We start from the raw sequence: 21,702 nt of genomic DNA on the forward strand, positions 1-21,702 counted from the left end.
CAAAGGTTTACTATCCATCTCGCTTCCTTTCTTCGCCCGGCTCCGACCGCCTCCGGGGTCGCCTCGGGCTCCTTTGGAACTCGGTGGGCGGCGACTGGGTGCAGGGTCCTCCGGATTCTGGGCTCTGAGACTTAGGCCGGGGGCAGGTTTCACTTCTGGGACCCTTTCTTTTCCAGTCTCTCCCACCTTCCCGTTCCCTGTTTTTGAGGGGAGGCTGGGTGCATACCGCGCGCCGGTTGGGTGAGGAGAGTGGACGGCGACCTAGCTCTGGGTACCCCAGGTTGAAGCGGCTTCCCGCTGCGGGTACACCAGACCAAAATTTCCATTAACAGCCCCCCGAGCGCGTTTCCCGAAAACGAATATAGTTTGGCCCTCTGGCGCCGCCGTAGAGTCAGCGCTTCTTAAGGGGGACCGGCGACTCAGGCGACGAGATGTGGGGGGAGGTCTTGGGGTCCCCAGGGTTAGGAAGGAGAACCAAGGTGTGCGGGAGGACAAGAGGTACCGCCACCTCAGGAGGCTTCACTGGCCTCAAGACGGGAGGGGACGCGTCCACATTTTCCCGCCGCAGGTCGGGACCGCGAGTGTAAGCCGGAGCCCCCAGTGTCTCGCGGGGGCCGCGGCTTCTGCCCACGTGCTTTCTTTAAGGAGGTTCCGCGTCCAAGAGTGATCTTAGGGACAAAAGCGCGGCCAGACACCGGCCTGCTCAGCTAGTGCCGGCGCCACCTTAAATGAACACCGCGGCCAGAGCCGGGCTATGGGCGACTGCGGCCGCGGGAGTCCGCAAAAGTTTGTGGCTCAGTTACGCTTTCGCGAGACCTGCTGGGGACGCCCCCGCACGGCCTCCCCCGGGGTGGGGAGGCCAGGTCCTCGCCGCACAGCTCTAGGGCTGCGCTCACAGCCTAGGGCCCGAGCGGCTTGGGGTCCCAGGAGTCCCAGCCCAACAGCCAGAAGACTGGCAGCCCCACCGCCCTCGCTGCCACCGCGTCACGGCCTGCAGGCGGCCCCGGCTGCGCTGCTCGACATGTCGCCGGCGCTGCGAGAGGTCCAGGGACGTCATCCAGGGATGACCCCCGCCCCGCGCACCCCCTGCAGCCCTCTTCCCTGTGCCACCCGCAGCCCGGCGGGCAGTGCCGGTGCGCCTGCCATTCGGGACACCCGGGCTATTGTTCTGGACCCACGGCCGTGCCAGCTCTGAGCGAGAGGCGGCCTTCCCCGCGCGTGCGGCGGCGCGGCGGGCCCGGACGGCTGGCTCCGCGCTGAGGGGGAGCTCCCAGGCACCGGGAAAAGTTGTTCGGAGGGGCGGAGGCGGTGGGTGGTGGGCGGAGGCGGTGGGTGGGGGAGGCGATAGCCCTCCTATCTCCAAAGTCGAAAGTACTCCGCGTAGTTAGTAGAACCCGGAGCCGAGGCAGCCGCGGTTGCCTCCTGCGCGTGGGTCTGTGCCTTCGCCGGGAGACCAGGCAACCAGTGCTAGTCTCGTCGCCGCCGCAGCCTCCGCGCCGGGACTAGTGCGCCTCTGGGCTGGGCGAGGCGGCCGCGCCCTGGACCCGCCACGAGGAGGAGGAGGAGGAGGAGGAGGAGGAAGAAGAGACCCCGGGCCGCAGCGCCCGCCTTCACCCGGGCGCACCCACCCACCAGCCGCGGCCACCGCCTCGCGCGGCACTCGGTTCCCTGCCATCGGTCCTCCGCCGCCTCGCGCGCGCGCGCGCGGTCCTAGCCACACGGCTCTCCCACCGCCGACTCTCTCTCTCTTCCTTCTTCTCCCTCCTCCCAGCTCTCCACCCTCCCCTCTTCAGTCCCTCAGCCTCCTCTGCAGCCCCGCTGCTGTTGGGTCGCCTGGCTCACAGCGATTGATTGATTGATGTTTAATTTCCTGCCAGGCGGGGCCCCCCTCCCCCCGCAACCTCCCCGGCCCTCCTCCCCGCCCCCCACTCTCCTTCAATGCGTTGGACCAGTCTGGCTCGGGTTTAGATCTCTCCCCCCCAACCCCCATCCCGAAATAACCCAGAGACTTCCCCTACCCCCACCCCAAATTATTATTTTGAAGGCGCTAGATCTGGGGACGGAAAGGGGGAGGGGGAGAAATCGGAAACCGAGGACAACCCAAAAGGACTCACTTTGCCTGATGACTCAACGCAACTAATAATCATCTCCCTCTCACTGTGTCTCCCTCTGCGGCTCGTCAGTGAGTCCGGCTCCGGCTGCTGGCGGCGGCGCCGGCCGAGAGGGGAGAGGCTGGAGGTGACAGCTGCGGCGGCCGCCGCTTTTGCTCCCGCGCGCGGTCCCAGGTCCCTGCGCCTTCTCGATTCTCAGTGGCACCGGCCCTACGGCTTCTTCGGCCGCGCCTCCTCGCGAGCTAGCGGCCCCGCGAAGCTGCAGCCCCGACCCGCCTCCGCCGCCTCCCAGTTCTCAGCCCTTTCTTTCCAGAAAGGGTCTCCTTCCCGAAGGTGTGAAAAGGCTTTTTCAGCCTCCTTCTCTCTTCTCCCCTCCTCCGTCGCCTCCTCCCGCGCTCGCTCGGGTGCCCCTTTAGAGGAGCCCTCCTTTCCCTCTACTCCTCCTCCCTCTTCCCCCCACCCAACCCCCCATCATCATCATCATCATCATAACAACCATCATCGCCGCACTAAGAAGACACCCTGACCCAGGACCTTAAACGTTTGGACCTGGGAAAGAGGAAAGGGAAAAGAGTAAAGAGAAAGGAAGACTAGGAGAACACTGCAAAGCATATCACCAGAAACTTTCCACCCTGGATTCTCTACTTTTGCTCCATGGACAGAGCCCCAGCCAGCCAAGTTACAGACAGACTGTGAGCAGTAAGTACTCAGGGCGAAGGCGCCCGCGCCAAGCTCGGGAGTCCGGGGAAGCCCCGGGTCCGGCTAGGTTCCCTCCCCGCGGCTCTCGCTCTCTAGGACAGCGCAGCGGAGGGAGTGCGGGCGCAGCCTTCGCCCTCAGCCCTCGAGCTCAGCCTCCGCATCTCTCGCATCCCTCCTCTCACCTCCCCTTCGCCACCCCCACCTTGTCTCCTCGAGCCGTGGCGACGCGGCTTCTCTCACAACCTGAGCGCCCGCGAGGATTCCCAGCGCACTTTGTTGCGCCGGGTTCCAGCTTCTCCGGGATGTCAGTGACAATGTGAGTGCCTTTTCATCAGGTGTTTCCTCCTGCGTCTCCACCCTCTCAAAATCCAGGGGTGCGGAGATCTGCGGGCTCTGTGAGGAGCGCGCTGCCAGCCAAGCGACCCAGAAGAAAACTTTGGGAGATTTAAAAATTGGGGTTGATGAAGGCTGCTCCCTCACGCACCTAATAATTCAACTGCTTTTTAATTTTGTATTTTATCCTGAAGAGCTTTTGAAAACAAAACTCAGGATCGGATGAAGATAACGTTCCAAAATAATAATGACTGTAGCCCCCGCCCTTGAGGTGAAGGTTATTCAGAAGATTACTCTGATCAATATCTCCAAGTGTTTTGGAATGCTTATTAATGTGGAATTAGGGTTGATTTTGTGCAAAGTGTGTGTGTGTGTCCCAAGACATGCTCGGGAAAGATAAACAGCAGGGATTCAAGGGTCTTTTTGCCAGGCCTTTGCCTACTGCCGGGCGATTCAGAGCGCCTTCATCGTGTGGTTAATTTGTTTTCTTATGGACTTGTGTGCACCCCAACCCCTCCTTGAGTGCGTGCGATGTCTTTTTATGAAGTTCATTTCTTCCGCAACCCTGACCCCTCCTCCCTCCGACAGCAAGGCCGTCGCACCCGAGAATGGGTCATGCCAATCCTGTCCCAATGAATGGATCACTTCTGGGCGCCCCTGGGCGAGGGGCTGGACTTCGTGACCGAGAGCTAACTTCTGGGGAGCAGCAGGGTCGCGGCAACCCAAGTTCTGGGTTTGCTGTGGGCCACCGAGTGTCAGGTTGGGTCCGGTTTCCCCGGCCAACCGATGTTCGGGCCCCTCGGGCAGCGTGGGAGGAAGTTTGGGTGGCTTTGGTGCGGCGCGCTGCCCCACTGGCCTAAACGTCTATCACGTGTGTGAGCGGTTTTCCCTCTTTTTTTTTCTTTCCCTCCCCTTTCCCCCCCGCCCCCTCCTTAGGTCCCTGCGCGTTTTATTGCGACCTGCCGGTGGGAACTTTGTCTCCAAGTCGGAGCAGCATGGAGCGGCGGAGCGAGAGCCCGTGTCTGCGGGACAGCCCCGACCGGCGGAGCGGCAGTCCGGACGTCAAGGGTCCTCCCTCGGCGAAGGTGGCCCGGCTGGAGCAGAACGGCAGCCCCATGGGAGCCCGCGGGAGGCCCAACGGCGCCGTGGCCAAGGCCGTGGGAGGTAACAGCCCGGAGCGGGGAGGCGCGCGCAGCCCGCGGCCGGGGCGATCAAGGCCCGGGTGTCAGGGTTCAGGTTGATTAGGCGCTGTCGCGGTGTAGGGTTACAGGAAGTGAGTTCCAGGTTGCCAAATAATGCCCCCGTCGCCTCTCTTCTGCAACTGGTAGCTTCATCTCGAGTTAAAACAAGAAAGTGGTTTACCCGGAGGGTGGCATTTTTTGGGCACTTTGCCACTATGTGCTGAGGTGTTGGCAGGTTTATGTCACAGCCAGCTAACTGTTTCTAGATTTTCCTAGAGAGCTTTTTAGTGATCTAACTCTTTTGCTTTGCCTCAAGAGTGTCTGTTGTAGGGATGGAGTTTAGGTGCGATCGCTTTTATGGACTAATCTTGAATGCTCAGGTTAGACCAGGAGCAAGGGTGTTGATGTTACTTTATTAGTTAGGACAGTACTTAGAGACAAATGATTAACAACAGGGAGTATTTCCAGCCACTTTATTTCAAGTGGGAAATAAAGAATCCCTGCGAATCTGTCAGGCCCTTAGAGACTTTAATGCTACCGTTTTAAAAAAAATAAAGTTTAAAGTTATATGCATTTGTAACTTTGTTACGGAATTATATAGCACAACAGGTAAAAATGGTATAGTGATCTTATTGGCTACATGCTGTTTTTCTTTCCAAGAACTTAATATTACTTAAAATCTTTTGCAGTGTTTGCTACTTAAACAACCACTTTCTTTTAAAGTGGTTAGGGAAAGTAATTTTATGAAGTAAAGATATGAAAGAAATTTAAACACTATTAAAATATTTTGAGGTTTATAGGACATTTCCTTAGTTGTTTTATACATGTAAATACACAGTTCTACATGGCATGCAGTTTTTTTTGTGTGTTTGACATAAATTACTAATTAAAAATTTTTTGCTTCTAAAAGTTTTTTCCCCCCTAATATTTTCAGTATTAGCCTATTTAATGTTACTCTTTCATTAGCCTGCCTGAAATGAAACAAAACCCTAGGGAAAGTTAGTGATAAGTTCTCCTGCTCTAAATAGCCATTGTGTGTATTTCCAAGTAAAGACTTAATTCGAAATATCCAGTCCCTTTTAAAGAAATTTTATAAACAGACAATGGACAATTTATAAAAGAACAGGCTTTTGGTTTTACTTATTTTATTATTACTATTTCTTGTAGGCATTCAGGATGGTTTGCTTTAGTTCCTTATATTAATCATCTCCCTTGCAAAGTACTCATTTGCTCAATTTTTAAAGCTTTAATAAAATTATTTGGCTATAGATTGTGGGCTTATGTATCTTTCATTTTAGGGACTTGAAGCAAAAGAAAACTTCGTAGTTTTGTGACTCACTTTTTAGAAATAGTGTTTATTAATGTGCTGTCTTGAGACTGAAAGAATAACTTCGGACTTCTGATACCATTTTTTAGTATATGCATACAAGAAAGAAAAATATATAGTGAACATGGTGGGACCAAAGGTGAGATGACATGATAAGTGCTAGTGATGTTGGGTTGAAAAGCTTTTGGAAATCCTTGGAGAGGATGTGTTCTCAAAGTGGCCTTATGCATAAGGGAAAAAACCCGAAAAGCCTGGGCTGAAATTTTGGTTTCTTTCTAAACTCCCTAAATTGAAAGAAGTTTCTAAACATTTTAGAATGTAATGATTAACAATTGTACTTTCCTAAAGCAAGTTTTTCTTTCCTTCCTATATCTTACTGAACTGTGAAAGAAACTACTTGATTTTGTTGACCAGGGATACCTTCAGTGTAAAATAACAGTTACTTTTCATATTTTTGTAGGTGATAATTCACATTTGACCACTTACTACAAATTTGATAGAGACAAATATGAAGCCTTGGTGAGAAGTAATAAATTTGTTTCAATAAGCTGGTTTAGTCACTTTTTCTGAGCTTTAACTTAATTTAGTAATATCAAAGATCTCTGCTGCTTCCCAAATTGAAAATAAAAATGACATTATTTTGTCTCAATAAGTACCGTTTATGATATGTAATAGTAAAGTGGATAAAATAGTTTACATAGAGTGGATTTTTAAAGATTTTTTTTTTAAAGATTTTACTCTGTAGAACATAATAGATTGGAAAAATTTTCATTTAGGAAGTTTTAAAATATAACAACTTAGAACATAACATTTCAATAGTGCAAAGTTTTCTTATTGAATGTTAATGATTATTTTGTGGGTTTAAGTTTATATATGGATAGTTTCCAAAAGTACATTGAGATACGTAATTTTACTTCATTATAACTTTTAATCATATATATAGATTGGAGAAAAGCAAAGTGTTTTTAAAAATGCACATTCTAAATTTTAAAAATATTTAAGATAATATTTCTATTTAGTAGTTCTTTTATAATTGAAATGATTGCGGGGGAACATAGAGTATATATAAAGTAGATTATATTTCTATTATCCTACCTCTTCTTGTTTAAATATTCTTTATGAAGCAATATAATAACCCTAGACAACTACAAAAATATTTATAGCTCTGCATCATTTATTACCATTTTCAGATATACTGCAGTCTTGTCAATGTTGTAAAAATGGCTGTAATAATAAATAACAATAATAATAATAAAACAGAGCTCAAAATTTGGGAAGATGTGTTAGTTAATCTTTAGTGATTCTCTTTCTTAAATAGTCTCCCCCTAAAAATAGGGGAAATCATTAAGTTAATTGGCTACTCAATAAAATGGCAGTTTATCTTACTGCTTCTGATAAATAGGTAAATAAATGTTTCTGAATGCGTTGGTTGCCATAATAAATTCTGTTGCTGTCACTACTTTTCTAGAGGGAGAGAGAGTTTGCTGTGTTTTTTGATGAGAACTAAATTTTTTTTTTTTTTCCAAAAGAGAGATCATTTTAGTGTCTGGATTTGACTGGATGAGGTGGTAGAAAGACTATCACAGGATTCTGTTTTAATAGGGGGACTTAGAAGTGTGTTGTTTACAGTGTGGTTAGCTTTAGAAGACTATAAGAAAGTAGATCAATTTTGCTTTGTATTTCTAACACTTTCTAGGCTGTATTTGCTCTTATCTAAGCAGTATGTTTTAAAGCGTGTATGTAATAAAATATAAGTGCTCAGATATATATGACAGTCAGCTTTTATAGAAGGTCCTTAGAAAAAAAAGGCTAATATCTCTTTAAAAAACATATGACGGCTGGGAGAGAGTTTAGAGCAAGCAAGAGCACCACGGTGTTGACAGCTTTATATCCCTGCTGGGTAACATTCACTTACTAGAATTGGCGTCCCCTCTCAGCTAGTAATTCACTCCATAAGGATTTTGAAAAAGGGTGATTAATGGTGGGGAAATTTATATTCGTGAAATTGTTGATTAAAACTTACAGATCTATTTGAAGACTTAGAAAAAGAAAAGATTATTAAGGATGGTGAATATAAGAATCAGATGATCCTTTACCACCATTAGCATAAGTACCTAAAATGTTCAGCTGTATGCAATGCTTCAGCCACGAAACCTACAGCATAAAATGAAAGTGATGCCAATCAAGTTTCCCGAGGAAGCAAGGCATTCTGCTTTCCTCCTGGACTGCTGAAAGGCGCTGGCCAGTTGTGCCTTAATAGCAATAAATTACTGTGCTTCATTCATTGTTAACACAAGCATTTTCATTTTTTAATGTTTGGCTTAAAGAAGAACTTTCAGACAGCTTTATTTAAACTGAATGAACAGCGCTAGAGTATACCAGATGGTGTATTTGCTGATAGGAGGCATTAAACATCAGAAATCTTTTTGATATTTTCCATTTTCCTTTGAATTTTGATGATTTTTTTGTTTTGTTTTGGTGTTAAATGTTCTAGAGTTCAAAGGAAAATGTTTAAACACTAGGAATATCTTGCTTTTTTTTTTTTTTGAAAAAAAATTAGCTTTGGGGGGGGGAAATTAGTTTTTAAAACAACCATTTAATTTTGGTGAAGAATTGTCTATTGAAGTTATAACTCTTGGACCCCAAGTAGACCTTTTCTTCTTGCTACCGGTCAGCCCTTTTAAGAACACAACTGTCTTGTTGGAAGGGGGAAAATATCATTATGCAATACATGCTGATGTACTCAAATTGGGAAGCAAATGTGATCATGATTGTGGGGCAGGGCCTCATTTAGAGCTGAACACTGTCTACAGTGTTAATTATCTGCATGTGGAACATTTCCTTTTCGATTAAAAGAAATGCACTTCAAGTCAGGTGTAGCCACCATAGGAGCACTTATAGAGAGACATTTTACATTTTGAAAGGAGTGCAGATATGAAAGAGTATAGATACCGACTTATAGACATGTATAAAATACTTAGAAATTTGAAACAGATTGTCAACATAGGCAAAATGGAGAAAACTCATTAAATTCTTTGTAACTAAGGATGTACAACACCATTATGCTTGTGGGGAAGACTCATGTTATTACTTTAGAAGTGAAAAGATTGTATTTCCCTCTTCTATTCCATTTTTTTTTTTTTTTTTTAAGGGTTTAAGTTCTTCTAAATAGAATGAACTTAGGCTTTGGGTTCATCCAACAGTCTTGTATGTCCTCTGTAGTTTTGCTGAGGTAGAAAAATAGCCCTCTCTAAAGTGTTTTCTGTCCTTGGGCTGTTATTAAAATAAAGATATACTTGGTTAAAAAAAAATATATGCAATGAAACATACACATTAAACAGAACATAGGGTATCCGCCCCTCAAAGTCCTGAGCATAATTTGATGTTTCGAGTAGTTTTGGAAGCCTTATATTCCATTAGTAGAAACCCACTGACCATTATATATTCAAGATCATCTGAATGAAATATGTGTGTGTGTGTGTATTGAAACTGCATAGATATCCCTTAAAGCATCTGTTTTTTAACCCCTGCGGACAATAGGTAATATCCTCTTTCTCCAGGGGGTTCTGACTGAGTATCAGTCTGTACATACTACATATCCTGTGTTAATTCTTCTCCCCTTGTGTGAATGTATGTATATATTTTGCCTACCTATCTGTAGGGAAGGAAACAGACTAATTATAATTTATTAAACATCTAAGAAAATTAATTTTGAGTTATTTTTAAAATGTGGAAATCAGTTTTATTCCAGGCAAGACATAATAATTATTTGGTGTATCTGACAAGGCAAATCTGGTAAGCAGTCAAACTTGGTGGTACTACTTTGATAATTTAAAACTCTTTTTTTTTTTCTTTTTTATGATTTAGTGCAGAGACAGTTAATATGATATATAAAAAAACACAAATTGACAGAGTTAGATGAATTTCAAATTATTTTCTTTGGTCTTTTAAGGGTTTTTAAGTTTCTATTGAGATAATAATGACAATTTCTCATCATTAAAAAAGTTTCTTGTAACTAGTAATCTCATATTAGGTGCAAAAAAAAAATCTACATAGTTTTTTGTTTAACTTGTTATTTTGTATTGGAGTGTAGCCGATTAACAATGTTGTGATAGTTTCAGGTGAACAGTGAAGGGACTCAGCCATATGTATACATGCAAAAAGTATGTACGTAGTTTGCTTTATTTCAGGAAGCCAAACTTTATCTGACATAGCATGTAAATAAATAAAATGTTATTTATACTTTTATCTAATAAGTAGGCTTTTTAAAAAACTTGCATAACTAATGTGTGGTCACATAGTAGTTTTACTATCTTCCTTACATGAATGCTGAGATACAATGGCATTTTGGAACATATTTAAGGATGGAGCATTTGACAAAAGTTGTATGTGTAACAGTTTGTCAGTGAAAAGTGACAAGTGGGAAATGACAAATGAAATGTTGGCATCATCACTCTTTATTTTGATAAAAATGTCTCAATTTGCAGTGATATAATACTGTTTCATATTATTTCATGAGTTGTGTGAGATGCATAACGGGAATTTAGATTTTGTGAACGGAAAATTAGCAGCCCAAACTCTCTTTTCTGAAGCTTTGGCAGCAAGTTCCCCCTCCCCCCCAACTCCCCAAGAATAAGAACAGCAGTGAAATGTTGGATCTAACCCATACATTTTAACTCATTATTTTTTGGAAAAAAGGAAAGAAAGAAAGGAAGGAGGGTGGGGAGAGAGAAAGAGAGAAAAGAAAAGAAAGAGGGAAAGAACTGAAAATGGTTTCAAGTAGGAGACCTTTATGTTTAGCTCAAAAATGAAGAAGAGAGTTTGCCTTTTGTTTTCTTTATAATGACTTAAAACTGAATGGTTTCCTTCTGCTGACTTTGATTGTATTGGAGCTTTCTCACTTCCAATCACCACTGCTCTCCAGCATTAATTTAGGATGTCAATATGGAGAGCCGTGGATTCCTTTTATTTTAAAGTGCAGTAGAGGTTTGAAAATGTCTATGTGTTAAAAATGGATTTTTATATACAAAGGATTCATTATCCTACTACTTACGGGTAATGTGATAGATGCTTCAAAGTCAAAGTAGACCGCCCCTGAGTGGAAGTGAAGTATGAGTTAAAACAAAAGCCAGTTAAGGACTCACACATTTCCAAAAAAGTATAGATGTGGCCTCTATAGTGTGTTATTTTCTATATTTCTGAATTCAGTGATCAACCAAACATTTATTTTCTTCTTTTACATGAAACAAGCCCCACAAGGACTTTATGTTACAAAGTATTTATGTAAAAATGATCTTTGATGGAGTTTTCAAAGTCATGGGACTCCATCTATACATATAATTTTTTTTTTGTTTTCAATTGACACAGTTATTGTGCTGTTTGATAGCAAATGATTTAAAAATTGTGGTGAAATCAGTATAACTAAGAGGCAGTGAAAGGCTACATCAGAAATTGTTTCTGCAACTTTTGCTTCTCATTTGCAGTTTTTAATTATTTCAGATTTTTAATTAACCAGCTAAAAATGACCTAATATAGAGTAAATGTGCTGTAGATGTATAATTATGATGATTAGGTTTTTGATTATATTTTTCCACTCTTAATTGATGTGTATATCTTTAAAAATATTAAAAATAAGCTTGTGAATATGATAGTTATTAGTTGACAAATGCTTAAAATGGAAAAAAAATCCTTAATAGAAATTTCCAGAATTTGAACTTTGCAATAAAGTTATGAGCAAATTATGAGAGTCTTATATTGTACTACAGTCCATGGGGTCGCAAAGAGTCAGACACGACTGAGTGACTTCACTTCACTTTCTATATTGTACTAGGAATGTTCTTTATATGTGTTTAGGACACATTAGGATAATAAAACTGTCTGGGGGATGTATAGTTCAATTTTGATTGCTCTCAGTATTATTACTACTTGCTAGTGTGTAAGACAGATTAGTTTCTACCCTTAACTAGTTGCCTTATCACTGGAATGAAGTTCGGTCTTAGCACAGTGGGCTGTTCAACTATAGCATAACATAACAAAAAAGATTTTTAAAAAGTTAAGGAGAAATGCTGCAAGCTACTGTATATGAAAAGGGGTGCATTTCACACCAGAGTAACTTTTTGGTGCTTACTGATGGTTGCATGGTTATTGAAATGTGCACAGTAGCTCTGTGACTTTGTTTTATTGAAGACTTGCACAGATATGAACAAAATTAATAGAGACTCTGGTTAGAGAAATTGTTTTTCAGAGCACTAAGATCTGACAGAAGTGATTTGCATCTTTCATAGAAACAATTTTAATTTCATAATATTAAGCACAGATATCTTCTTATTTCTTTAAAAAATATTTTTTACTTCTTAAAAACAATTTGGCTAGAAAGCAAGTGTATCTGTTCTTTCATAACTGGATAAGATTGATTTTCAAATTTCCTGATTATTCCCCATATTAAAATTGTTTATTTTTATTGTGCTTGTTCCAGTTATTTGTATATGCATATAAGAAAAGGAAAAACTGATAGCTTACTAGGAAAATACATTCATATCAAAACTCTTAAAATAGCAATGTTTTCAAAATATTATTATTATTATTATTTTTGGTTAACAGAACAAGAACTTTCTTTATTCATAACCCAAAGATGCTAACAGAGCAGCATGATAAATGTCTCTTTAAGTGTCGTAGTAAAAGAAAATGACTTGCTTTCTGAGGCAGTGGAGAGTTTATGTTGTTTTGGACCCATTTCCCAAGCAGTGATCGAAAACAGATTACAATAACAATTATACAGTCAGAAGATGCAATATCCATTTCTGCTTTAATTGAGTGAAAGAATAATAAAAACATCATTAAGAAAAATGAGGTGGACCTGTCATACAATGTACCAATTTTTAGTCTTGGAGAAGATGCAGAAAAACTGAAGTGCTTTTCACTTACTTTGCTGTGTTTACTAGCTAAATTCTGTTTTGGGGAGAGACTGTTTGGTTCTCACTATGCCCTGGGAAGTTCCGAGAGGAGCTCCTGGGTGTAGTTGCTCAGGAGACATGGAAAGTGCTTATTGGTTTGTCTTCATACACAGTTGAAGATGGGGAATCACAATTTCTTATATTCTACCTGCAGGAGTAACTGCCTTCTCTCTTTCTCTCTCCCTCCCTCTTTTTCACCTGTGTAAATGGAAGTAAACAGTAATGAATGTTTCTCTTGTTACAAAGCCCTGCAAAGTAAGGGTTAGGTGTGGTCCCTGGGCCTGCTGCTCTTCCTCCTCTGGCTGATGGAAGAACAGCCAAGATGGGGGGAGAGAGTTGAAGATGAATAATGAACACCCTTATTTTTTCTTGGCATATGTGGCATTGTGGGGGGACCCCAAGTTTCCACACAGACGTATCACCTGACATTCACATAGGTGATATACACTGTCCTCTGAGATGCATAGGCTTTGGCTGCTGTCTGCAATCTTTGGAACCATTGAATCGATAATCCTTCACACTGCTGAGCCCTCATTCCCCAGGGCAGTGCTTTCAGCAACTTGGAATGAGCTGACTGGCAGCCGCTGAAATCGGTGGCTACTGTTGTTTCACTGTAGGCTGTATTTCTTACTCTGTTCATAGAATTGCGTGTGCTTGGAAACTTGGGTGATGACAGTAGAGTTAGCCCAAACAGGGGAGTTAACCCCTGTCGTGTGGATGCTAAAACCACAAATGAGGTTGGTCATCAGAGCAGCTGGAGCCCAAGGTTGGACTCAGTTGACAGAGTTAGAGGAGACTATTTCTTTGGTTTGTAGCTAAGAGTTTTCTTGGGTTTGATCTTTAAAAACCTTTCTGAGAGTAACAAAATGAAAGGAATAAGATAGGCAGTAAACCCTTCCTGGTGGAGGTCTCATAATCCCAGAACTGTCCAAAGCATAATCCCTTTCAGACTGGAATTTATGTCATATAGCTCAAAAAGCTTCTTTTTTTTCTTTTTTAAAAAATTTCAGTTTAGAGAGTCTAGTTAATGGTGCTTTCATTAAAATACTTTTGTCAGCAAAAGGTTTTTCAGTTTTAACATTTACATAACCTAACATCATTGACGAATGCCACGAGCTTTAAGGGTCTATTAGTGGTTCCATTTTTTCTGGGCTTTATAATTTAAACCTAAACATTAATTCTGGGTGGAACTTGGCATAATGTCTTTTTGCCTTGGAGGGAATTTTTGTTGTACAATTAAAAAAAAAAAAAAACTGTTTTTTTTTTCATCAGTCACCTTCTCCATGTCTCCCCTCCCCTAAGTAAATAGCAGTTAAATAGTCAAGGTTTTAAAAGGGCTTATTTAAATCAAAAAAAGAAGTGATTATTTTAGGTGAATTTAACAATTTTCCATTAGTTCATGTTGCAAACTAGTGCTTTTGATATTAACAAAAAAGATCTGTGAGGTTGATAATTCAGAGAAAATATTTTTCCTTTCTCTCATACTGAAGTCATGTGACAAGTTTTTAAAAAAAAAATATATATTTGAGGACTCTTGAAACTTACAAATCACTTACGTGTCTTCTTTATTAGAAGCTGAAAGACTTAAAAAATTCTCTATGTTGCCTGAAATGATAACATTGACTAGAAGGAAAGAAGTTGGGATCTCATTGTTAAGTAATAAAGGAATGACATTTCCCCAGTATTATTTTGGAAAGTAAACTTCAACTAGGTTTCTTAAAATGATCTCTTTAATATATTATACGAATACTATGTTAAAGTTGAGTTATCATAGAAATCTGGTAACAAGGTGTTTGTGAAATTAAGAAACAAGAGAGGAAACTGCGATGATTAGTTTGTCATGATCTGCAAACGAGAAAGGGTTCAGAATGCTAGTGAGGATGCATGCCTGGAAGTAGCTCATGGAGGAGAGTGAGGCTAAACCAGAGTTCTCCTGAAGCTTTGCCAGCTTTCAGCTCACCAGGGTCCATTCAGATAAGATTTTGTCCTGTAGCCTTGGAAGATGTGGTACTAGAGGAATGAACATCCTTTGTTATTTAGGGGGTATAAGAGGAGCAAATTGTTCACTGAAAGGCAAGTTATTACTCATTTAAGACTCAAGTAAAGGCACTTGATAACAATGAACAAGGTGATCCTGATTTTCTTTTTTCTTCTCAGATGAATCTCCAGTTAACATTCAGCATGACTTACTCTATTTACAGGTCCATTCATATAGTGAGTTTGAGCCTTCAGCACATTTTTACGGCTAACTTATCACCCCTCACCCCTCAACTGGAGCTTACTATTGAAAGTCTGCCAATGCCGTCACAAATGGTTGTTAGTTCCCAAGAGACTTGGAGGAGAAAAAGAGCTGAAGGAGAATGCTGTGCCCTTAGTGAGAGCCATTTTGCTGCACACGTGTTTTTTTGCCGCCATGGTGAAACTGTCTAGGCGCCGACCTTCATATTCAGGATTGATACCGCACGCTCTCCTGTGAAAATGTATAGAATTCCAATTAGCCCAGGGTCAGAGTATAAATGTACCTCTTTTTATACTGTTCCAAGTGGTTAGTGGAAAACAAACTGCAAAGTAATTCCCTCAGCCCCCCAATAAAAAGATTTATAGCAAAATAATTCTCAGCCGGATAGTGGGACTGTTGTAGGTTTGCGTTTGATATTTCTAAGACTGAAATACAGTCCGTGTACCCAAACTAAGCATTTATTGTAAACAAGTTAACTGCCGAGAGCTTATATTCTGTCAAACATAATTATATTGAAGATTGATGTATAGCTTGAAAGCGAGTTAGAGGGAGACAGTTCTTTTCAAGCCAGGAAGGCTTCTGAGATGCAGCTCTTTGCTTCCTTTGATGTGAGTCAGTGAAGTCGTCTTTCTCACAGCCAGCCTCTCATGTATATAATAAACACAGGCTTGCTCTCTGAAAACATATCTGGTTGTCGATCCTACTCCTGCTAGCAAAGTAAAGAAATGAACCCATCTTCATGGAACCTGTTAGGTAGAGTTTCTTTTGTCATCTTTATCCAGATCTGCATAGCGGTGGCGCTGAGATAGTCTCTGTCAGTATGGCAGGCAAGTGAGGAGTGTACCCACAAGCCTATACCTAAACCTGCACCTCTGAATTAACCTCCAAAACAACCCCTTTCTCCTTTAAGGCTGATTTCAAAACAGAGCCTTTGACTTGTCTTTCTGGTAGTTTGTTTTGAGCCCGTGAGATGAGAACTATTTTAAAATTGTGGCCTCTCAAGGGACAGGGAGAAACTACATTAATATGCTTCATGTTGTGGCTCAGAAATTGTTCTTGAGTTAAATAACTTGTGAACTCAGGGAATCTAGAAAGAATGAAATCTTTTTGAAGTTGGGATATTCCATATCTGGGATTAACCCCAATCTAAAATAGTGCAGTGGTCTCCCAGGGTTTTTGTGCTTTAAGAAAGGTAGAAACATATATATTTTCTTTAGGATAAAGGTTTATGACTTTTTTTTTTTTCCAGGAGACAAATCACTTTGGGCTTTTGTGACACTTTTCAAAGATGGTTAAAAATGGAATTACATTCCTCCTATGATTGGGTGATATCCTTTCGATAACATCAAGAATGAGGTTAAGAGTTTCAGTATATTTACATTCAGGAGCTGAAATAGTCTCTTTGGTTTTATAATATCAAATTTAATATTGCCTTTGGGAAATGATGTAAATTATAAAGAGATGTCTTAGAATCATAAAATGAAAAACAATATCCTAGTTTTTTCTGTTTTGTTTTTCTTATTTAAGTAACTACTATAAATTACACAGGTACATATATGCTTAAAATACGTTGTGTGGGAAGTATTCCATCAGTGGGGACCTGAGTTTCCCCAGTCTGTATGCTGGGTTTTATTAACTTCATTTCAGTCACAATAATAATATCCTATGTACTGCAATCTAGAGAGCTCAGTGTCCCCTTAGGGAACTGCAGAATACACAGTATGATTTTGGCTTTCTTGCTCTCCCCTCCTGTTCTTTTCTTTTTTACCTCCCAGTGTTAGCCATTTCAAGGACCTGGTTGCTATTACATCTCAGTGGAGGCATTTGTTAGGTACAAGAATGAGAATGGCTTTTAGTGGTTGGGAAAGGATGGTAATGGCTGCCTGTCTGTTTAAGCTTGGCTTTGTGAAATTTGCATTCATTTCACAGTGATGATCTTTACACACTTATTAAATATCTGTATATGTTTTGCTATTTGAACCCTAAACATAGATATAGGGCAGCAGGATTTTTTTCTTGTAAGGGAGAAAGCCTTTTATTTCTCACTATAAAAACTTTACCTTTTCAGGTTTTCATTTGATAAAAATCTCTCCACTCTAGTATGATTTCCTTTGGGGCTTTGCACTAGTGTTTGATCTCAATTTTTAATAATTTTGGTGAGTTAAACTCCCCAAAGAAAACATGCTTGTGCTCTGGAATATTCCCGCTAGAAATCTGGGTAGTCTTGTCTTATTGAGAGCCAAGTGCTTGATTCCTTTATTAATTCCTTGCTAGAGAACCTCAGTATAGTTAGCTTTCCTTAACACTACACTGGAGAAATTAATCAAGGGTTTTTTAACGGTTAAATTAGATAAAATAACATTTAGGCAGAGCTCAAAACCTGTGATGACGAAGCAAATGTTAGTTTGCTAACAAAGATAAATTTTACTGACTCCTTTTTTCATTCCTGGGGCTCTGAGTTGCAAATAGCTTTTCCAGAGAGGATAATAAGAATGAAGGGAGCGACAAATACATCTCTAGTTCAATACTATTTAAAAAAATTACCTTCCCAGAAACCTCCAGAATAAGATTTTACTAAATGGAGGACGGAGATCCTGATGTTAATGAGTTGTGGCTCAGATGGTAAAGCGTCTGCCTGCAATGCGGGAGACCTGGGTTCGATTCCTGGGTCGGGAAGATCCCCTGGAGAAGGAAATGGCAATCCACTCCAGCAGTCTTGCCTGGAAAATCCCATGAACGGAGGGGCCTGATAGGCTACAGTCCATGGGGTCGCAAAGAGTCGGACGCGACTGAGAAACTTCACTTTCATTTTCACAGTCATTTTAACATGTCCTTGAGTCTCAAGACTTACTAGTATATGCATTTCTAACCCAGTATGAAAAGAACCTGAAGAATTTAGTTTTGAGCTGGGGGGTCCTCACACAGTGTGCCATATGTTTGAACTCTTCTGTGATACACAAACTTGCATATTTGACTTTTTTTCTTTTCTTAAATTTTGTTTTGATTCTGGGATCGGTAAACATTTTATCTCTTTGTAGTTACTACACTTAGAAAAGATGCTGCCGTCCTTCAGTGCAGGACGTGGGTAGGACTGCAGATAAGATGCCCTCTGGGCTCTAGGGTGTGTACAGTCACAGGGCAAGGTGCTGTGAGCCAGCAGAGTCCTGTGCCAGTCTGGGATGCCTTTGTGGTGATAAAAACAATTTCTGTCGGCAGTGGTCGTGCAGGCCCCCGTGATCTGGAAAACATGGAGTAAGTTCACTCCTGGATCCATGTGTGTGGATCCTTTCCTAGAAAATGTTCCTTGTCTGCTGATGCTGAATGCCATGCAGTAAGGCCAAAGTGATGTGGACCAGTTAGATGGCTGAGGAGTCATGGGGTTTCCAGAACCGACACTGCCTATTAATGGTGGTTATTAATGTTTGGGTGCAATTAGCATTTTGCTAAAATGAACAAACATTTCTCTTGGGTCTGCTGCAGGTCAGTCTGGGGGTGGAAGAGGGAGTGGGAGGGTGAGGACTTATCTAAGACGGGTCCATGTTGGAGAAGGAAATGGCCAGCTTCTCGTTCACTGTAACTGGACATTCCTGACATCTAGGAATTTAGTTCCTTGGATCAGGCTTGCTGTGGCTGTGTTCCCAGGTGGAGCTCAGAAGTTTTGGTTTAGATGAGCAGTTACACTGTGCCTCCTGCATGCCTATGAAGTCCTGTTTTGCAGACAGCCAGGCCAAGTTGATCCTGCCACCGCATTTCTGGAACTGAAGTGTATCGAGAGACCTGGAGTTTTCCTTTAGCCTTCAGATCTGATTTCAGGTTGAATTGTGGCCTCTCAGTTTGGGGACAGGCCTGGAATCAGAGATCTGGAAGACCAGAAAACTCATCTCCCTTCTCTACCACTTTAAACCCAATATGAGCCTTTGAGGTGATAAGTGAGAGGACCAGAGCTTACTTGGCCAGCCCTACCCCTGGCCTATTTTTTGTTCTTATCTTCCAAAGTTAAGATCTGCCCCAAGGGCTATAAAGTAGTATCTGGTTTTACTAGAGAGAATTCTGAAAATAAAATACTTCTTGATAGTCTTACCTTCTCCTCACCTCCACACAGAGAAAGTGGCACCAATGAGCTTTATAGGTAAAACTTTACTTGGAGGTCTAATTCTGAATTCTAAGCAACTGGGTCATGGATGAACAGGTCATGCCCTTAGAGTAATTATTTTGCCTTCCCCATAATTGTAGGAATGACTGGTCTTCTACCTGTGAACGACCAGGACTTTCAGCTGTCCCATCTCTATCTTGCCTCCTGTTTCCTCTTCGGGAAGTGTTAAAAACAACACCAACAGCAAAAACAAATAAATTGATCCTTCTAAGAATCTGTAGTTGACAAGCAAAAGAGAGGAACTTTGGAAAGTGGAGCAGTTTAGGGGAGCCTAGAGGACCTCTGTGCCACCTATAGGTGGCTCATTTGCCCCCAGATGATTTTACTTGCCCTCCTAATACTGGTTTCCAAGGTGACACTAGTCATAAAGAATCCACCTCCTAATGCAGGAGATGCAATAGAAGTGGGTTCAATTTCTGGGTCTGGAAGATCCCCTGGAGGAGGGCATGGCAACCCACTCCAGTATTCTTGCCCCAAGAATCCCATAGACAGAGAAGCCTGGAGGGCTACAGTCCATAACGTTGCAAAGAGTCAGAGATGACTGAAGCAATTTAGCACTCACACATGTTCGTAGCATGCACACCAATACTGGTGAAAACATGTTTTTCTTTATTACCTTACCTGAAGATCTTTCCACTGGAAGTTAATATGGGCTACAGTGTACTTCTTTAACAATGAAAATGTATCTGAGGAGATTAAGAGACTACCAAACTGTAAAGTGTTGCATCTTTTTATCTATTAATCTCTTTGGAATTTCAGCTCCTGGGGGAGTGGGCAGCTGGAGTGGAATGTGGAGCCTGGGGCCATCAGAGCTCAGGAGGTTGGTCCCTGGGAGTTGAGAGTAGGAGCAGAAAAAAGGGGAGTAGGGAAGACACCCTTGATCCATTTTGAAATTTTTCCTGGGACCCCAACAAGGTGGTGCAGGACACCCTCATCCTTTCTGTTTCTGGTTGCAGTTCTTGGCATTCAAACGTGCCTTTATTGTTTCAGGGTGGAAGGAAGAATCTAGAGGTTAAAATTGGCGAGACTGTGTGTGCTTGTGCCTATGTGAGAAACAGAGACAGAGAGGGGGAGGATATGAGGTTTTAGAGCAAGTAAACAGTAGTTTTGTGTTTCTGGTAAATTTGCAGTAAGAAAAGATAGTTGCCCCCACTCCCACCCGCCTTCCCAGTCCTCTGGAAGCCTCTGTGTTGTTCAGTTAGTTTCCCTGGTAGAATTTGTTTCAGTGTTTCTGCGGATCTGTGATTTATTGATTGTGGTAGTTGCTGAGGGTGATGCTTTACTCCTGGCTCAGTTTTATACAAGGAACAGATACAGATGCAAGGCTCTGCCCTAAAGCCTTTGTGATCTTCAATTAGCCCAGGGGCCTTCTCAGGTAATAGAACCTGATCTACTGCTGCCCCCAGGGAAGGGAGAAGGCCCTGTGGCTGCCTTTCTTCTGGAAAAGGATGGTTTCAGGAGCTCTTTGAAAGAGGGGAGGAAAAAGGCTGGCCTCCTATCATCTCAGACTGGCTCCTGTCATTCAGGGGGCAGGTTTAGGAATGAGGGTGGATCTAGCAGGTGAAGGGGCTGAGGAGGAGCCTGGAGCCTCTGCTCACCCACACTGGAGAAGGACACATTTTGTGAGCCTTTCTTTGTGAGTGACTGTGTTCGGTTTCTCCTCTGCACCCATGTCAATACCCTGACACGCAGTAGGCTATTGAAAGTTGAAGTGAAGTCTCTCAGTCGTGTCTGACTCTCTGCGACACCATGGACTGTAGCCTACCAGGCTCCTCAGTCCATGGAATTTTCCAGGCAAGAGTACTGGAGTCGGTTGCCATTTCCTTCTCCAGGGGATCTTCCCAACCCAGGGATCGAATCCGGGTCTCACACACTGCAGGCAGACGCGTTACTGTTCACTTACAAATGACATGGGTTACCCACTTGGGACACCACAAGTGGTGAAGGGTCCTTTACTGAAAGGTCACACATTTATATTTCTGTGGGTGTGGGTTTTGGAGTGTTGTTTTTTGACACCTCCCCCTCAACCGACACCCCCCCCCCCGCGCCCCCCGCCCCCCCCCGCCCCCCCCGCCCCCCCCCCCCCCCCCCCGCCCCAGGAATGCTGTGTGCCTGAGATTTAAAGTTGGCTAACAGGAACTGCTTTATTCTTGCTTCTCTTGGTTTCTTTGGACATCGTTCTTAATTTTCCTATAGTTTCAGCTTCTTCGTTTATCAGATGAGAGTAATAATAACCCTTTCACAGGGTAAACAGGGAAGAAACAAAGGTAAGAATTTAAGTCAGAGTACGCGATGAGTTAGGAGTTGCCCTGCAGATGAGAGTGTCATTTTGTGTCCCAGCTGTCCCAGAAGACACTAGAATCCTGCTCTAGACCTCTGCCTCTGGACCTTTCACCTTTCACTGTTAGATCCAGCACATTAAACGGTACTTTTTCCTCACATTTATCTCTGTATCTTGTCATTTCCTGAGCACTTTAGATTTTGTTCTCTGAAATGAAGCGAAGACAAAAAAAAGTCTTTCTTTTATTAAAGAAGTTGGACTAATATAGTTAGAAGTGAAACAATAACCTACAATTTGTTCAATGAAACAGGGAAGATATCACGTTAGATATTGGAGTTTAACCAAGAGTACATCTGTCCTCAAGTCTCTTAAGATCTGGAACACAGAGGAGAGATAAGTGACAATGACACAATTGTCCTGCTAAT

At 42.5% G+C, this 21,702-nt stretch overlaps 1 protein-coding gene across 2 annotated transcripts in view; it reads left to right on the forward strand.

The window, feature by feature from the left end:
* The first annotated feature begins 294 nt into the window (after nt 1-294).
* The window catches only part of SATB2 (SATB homeobox 2), a 200,436-nt gene continuing 179,028 nt past the window's right edge, over nt 295-21,702 (forward strand). The window contains exons 1-2 of one of the 2 annotated variants that reach the window (XM_086366667.1): nt 295-498; nt 4,080-4,307. In XM_086366667.1, coding sequence (XP_086222793.1) covers nt 432-498; nt 4,080-4,307 — 295 coding nt within the window. In that variant the 5' untranslated portion in view covers nt 295-431. Of the gene's footprint in view, nt 499-2,178; nt 2,811-4,079; nt 4,308-21,702 lie in introns of those variants that run through there. The other variant, XM_086366674.1, reaches the window with a different exon arrangement.

Source organism: Bos grunniens, chromosome 2 (genome assembly GCF_055505025.1).
Source record: "Bos grunniens cultivar Pamir isolate PY7600 chromosome 2, Bosgru_T2T1.0, whole genome shotgun sequence".
Taxonomy (NCBI): Eukaryota; Metazoa; Chordata; class Mammalia; order Artiodactyla; family Bovidae; genus Bos; species Bos grunniens.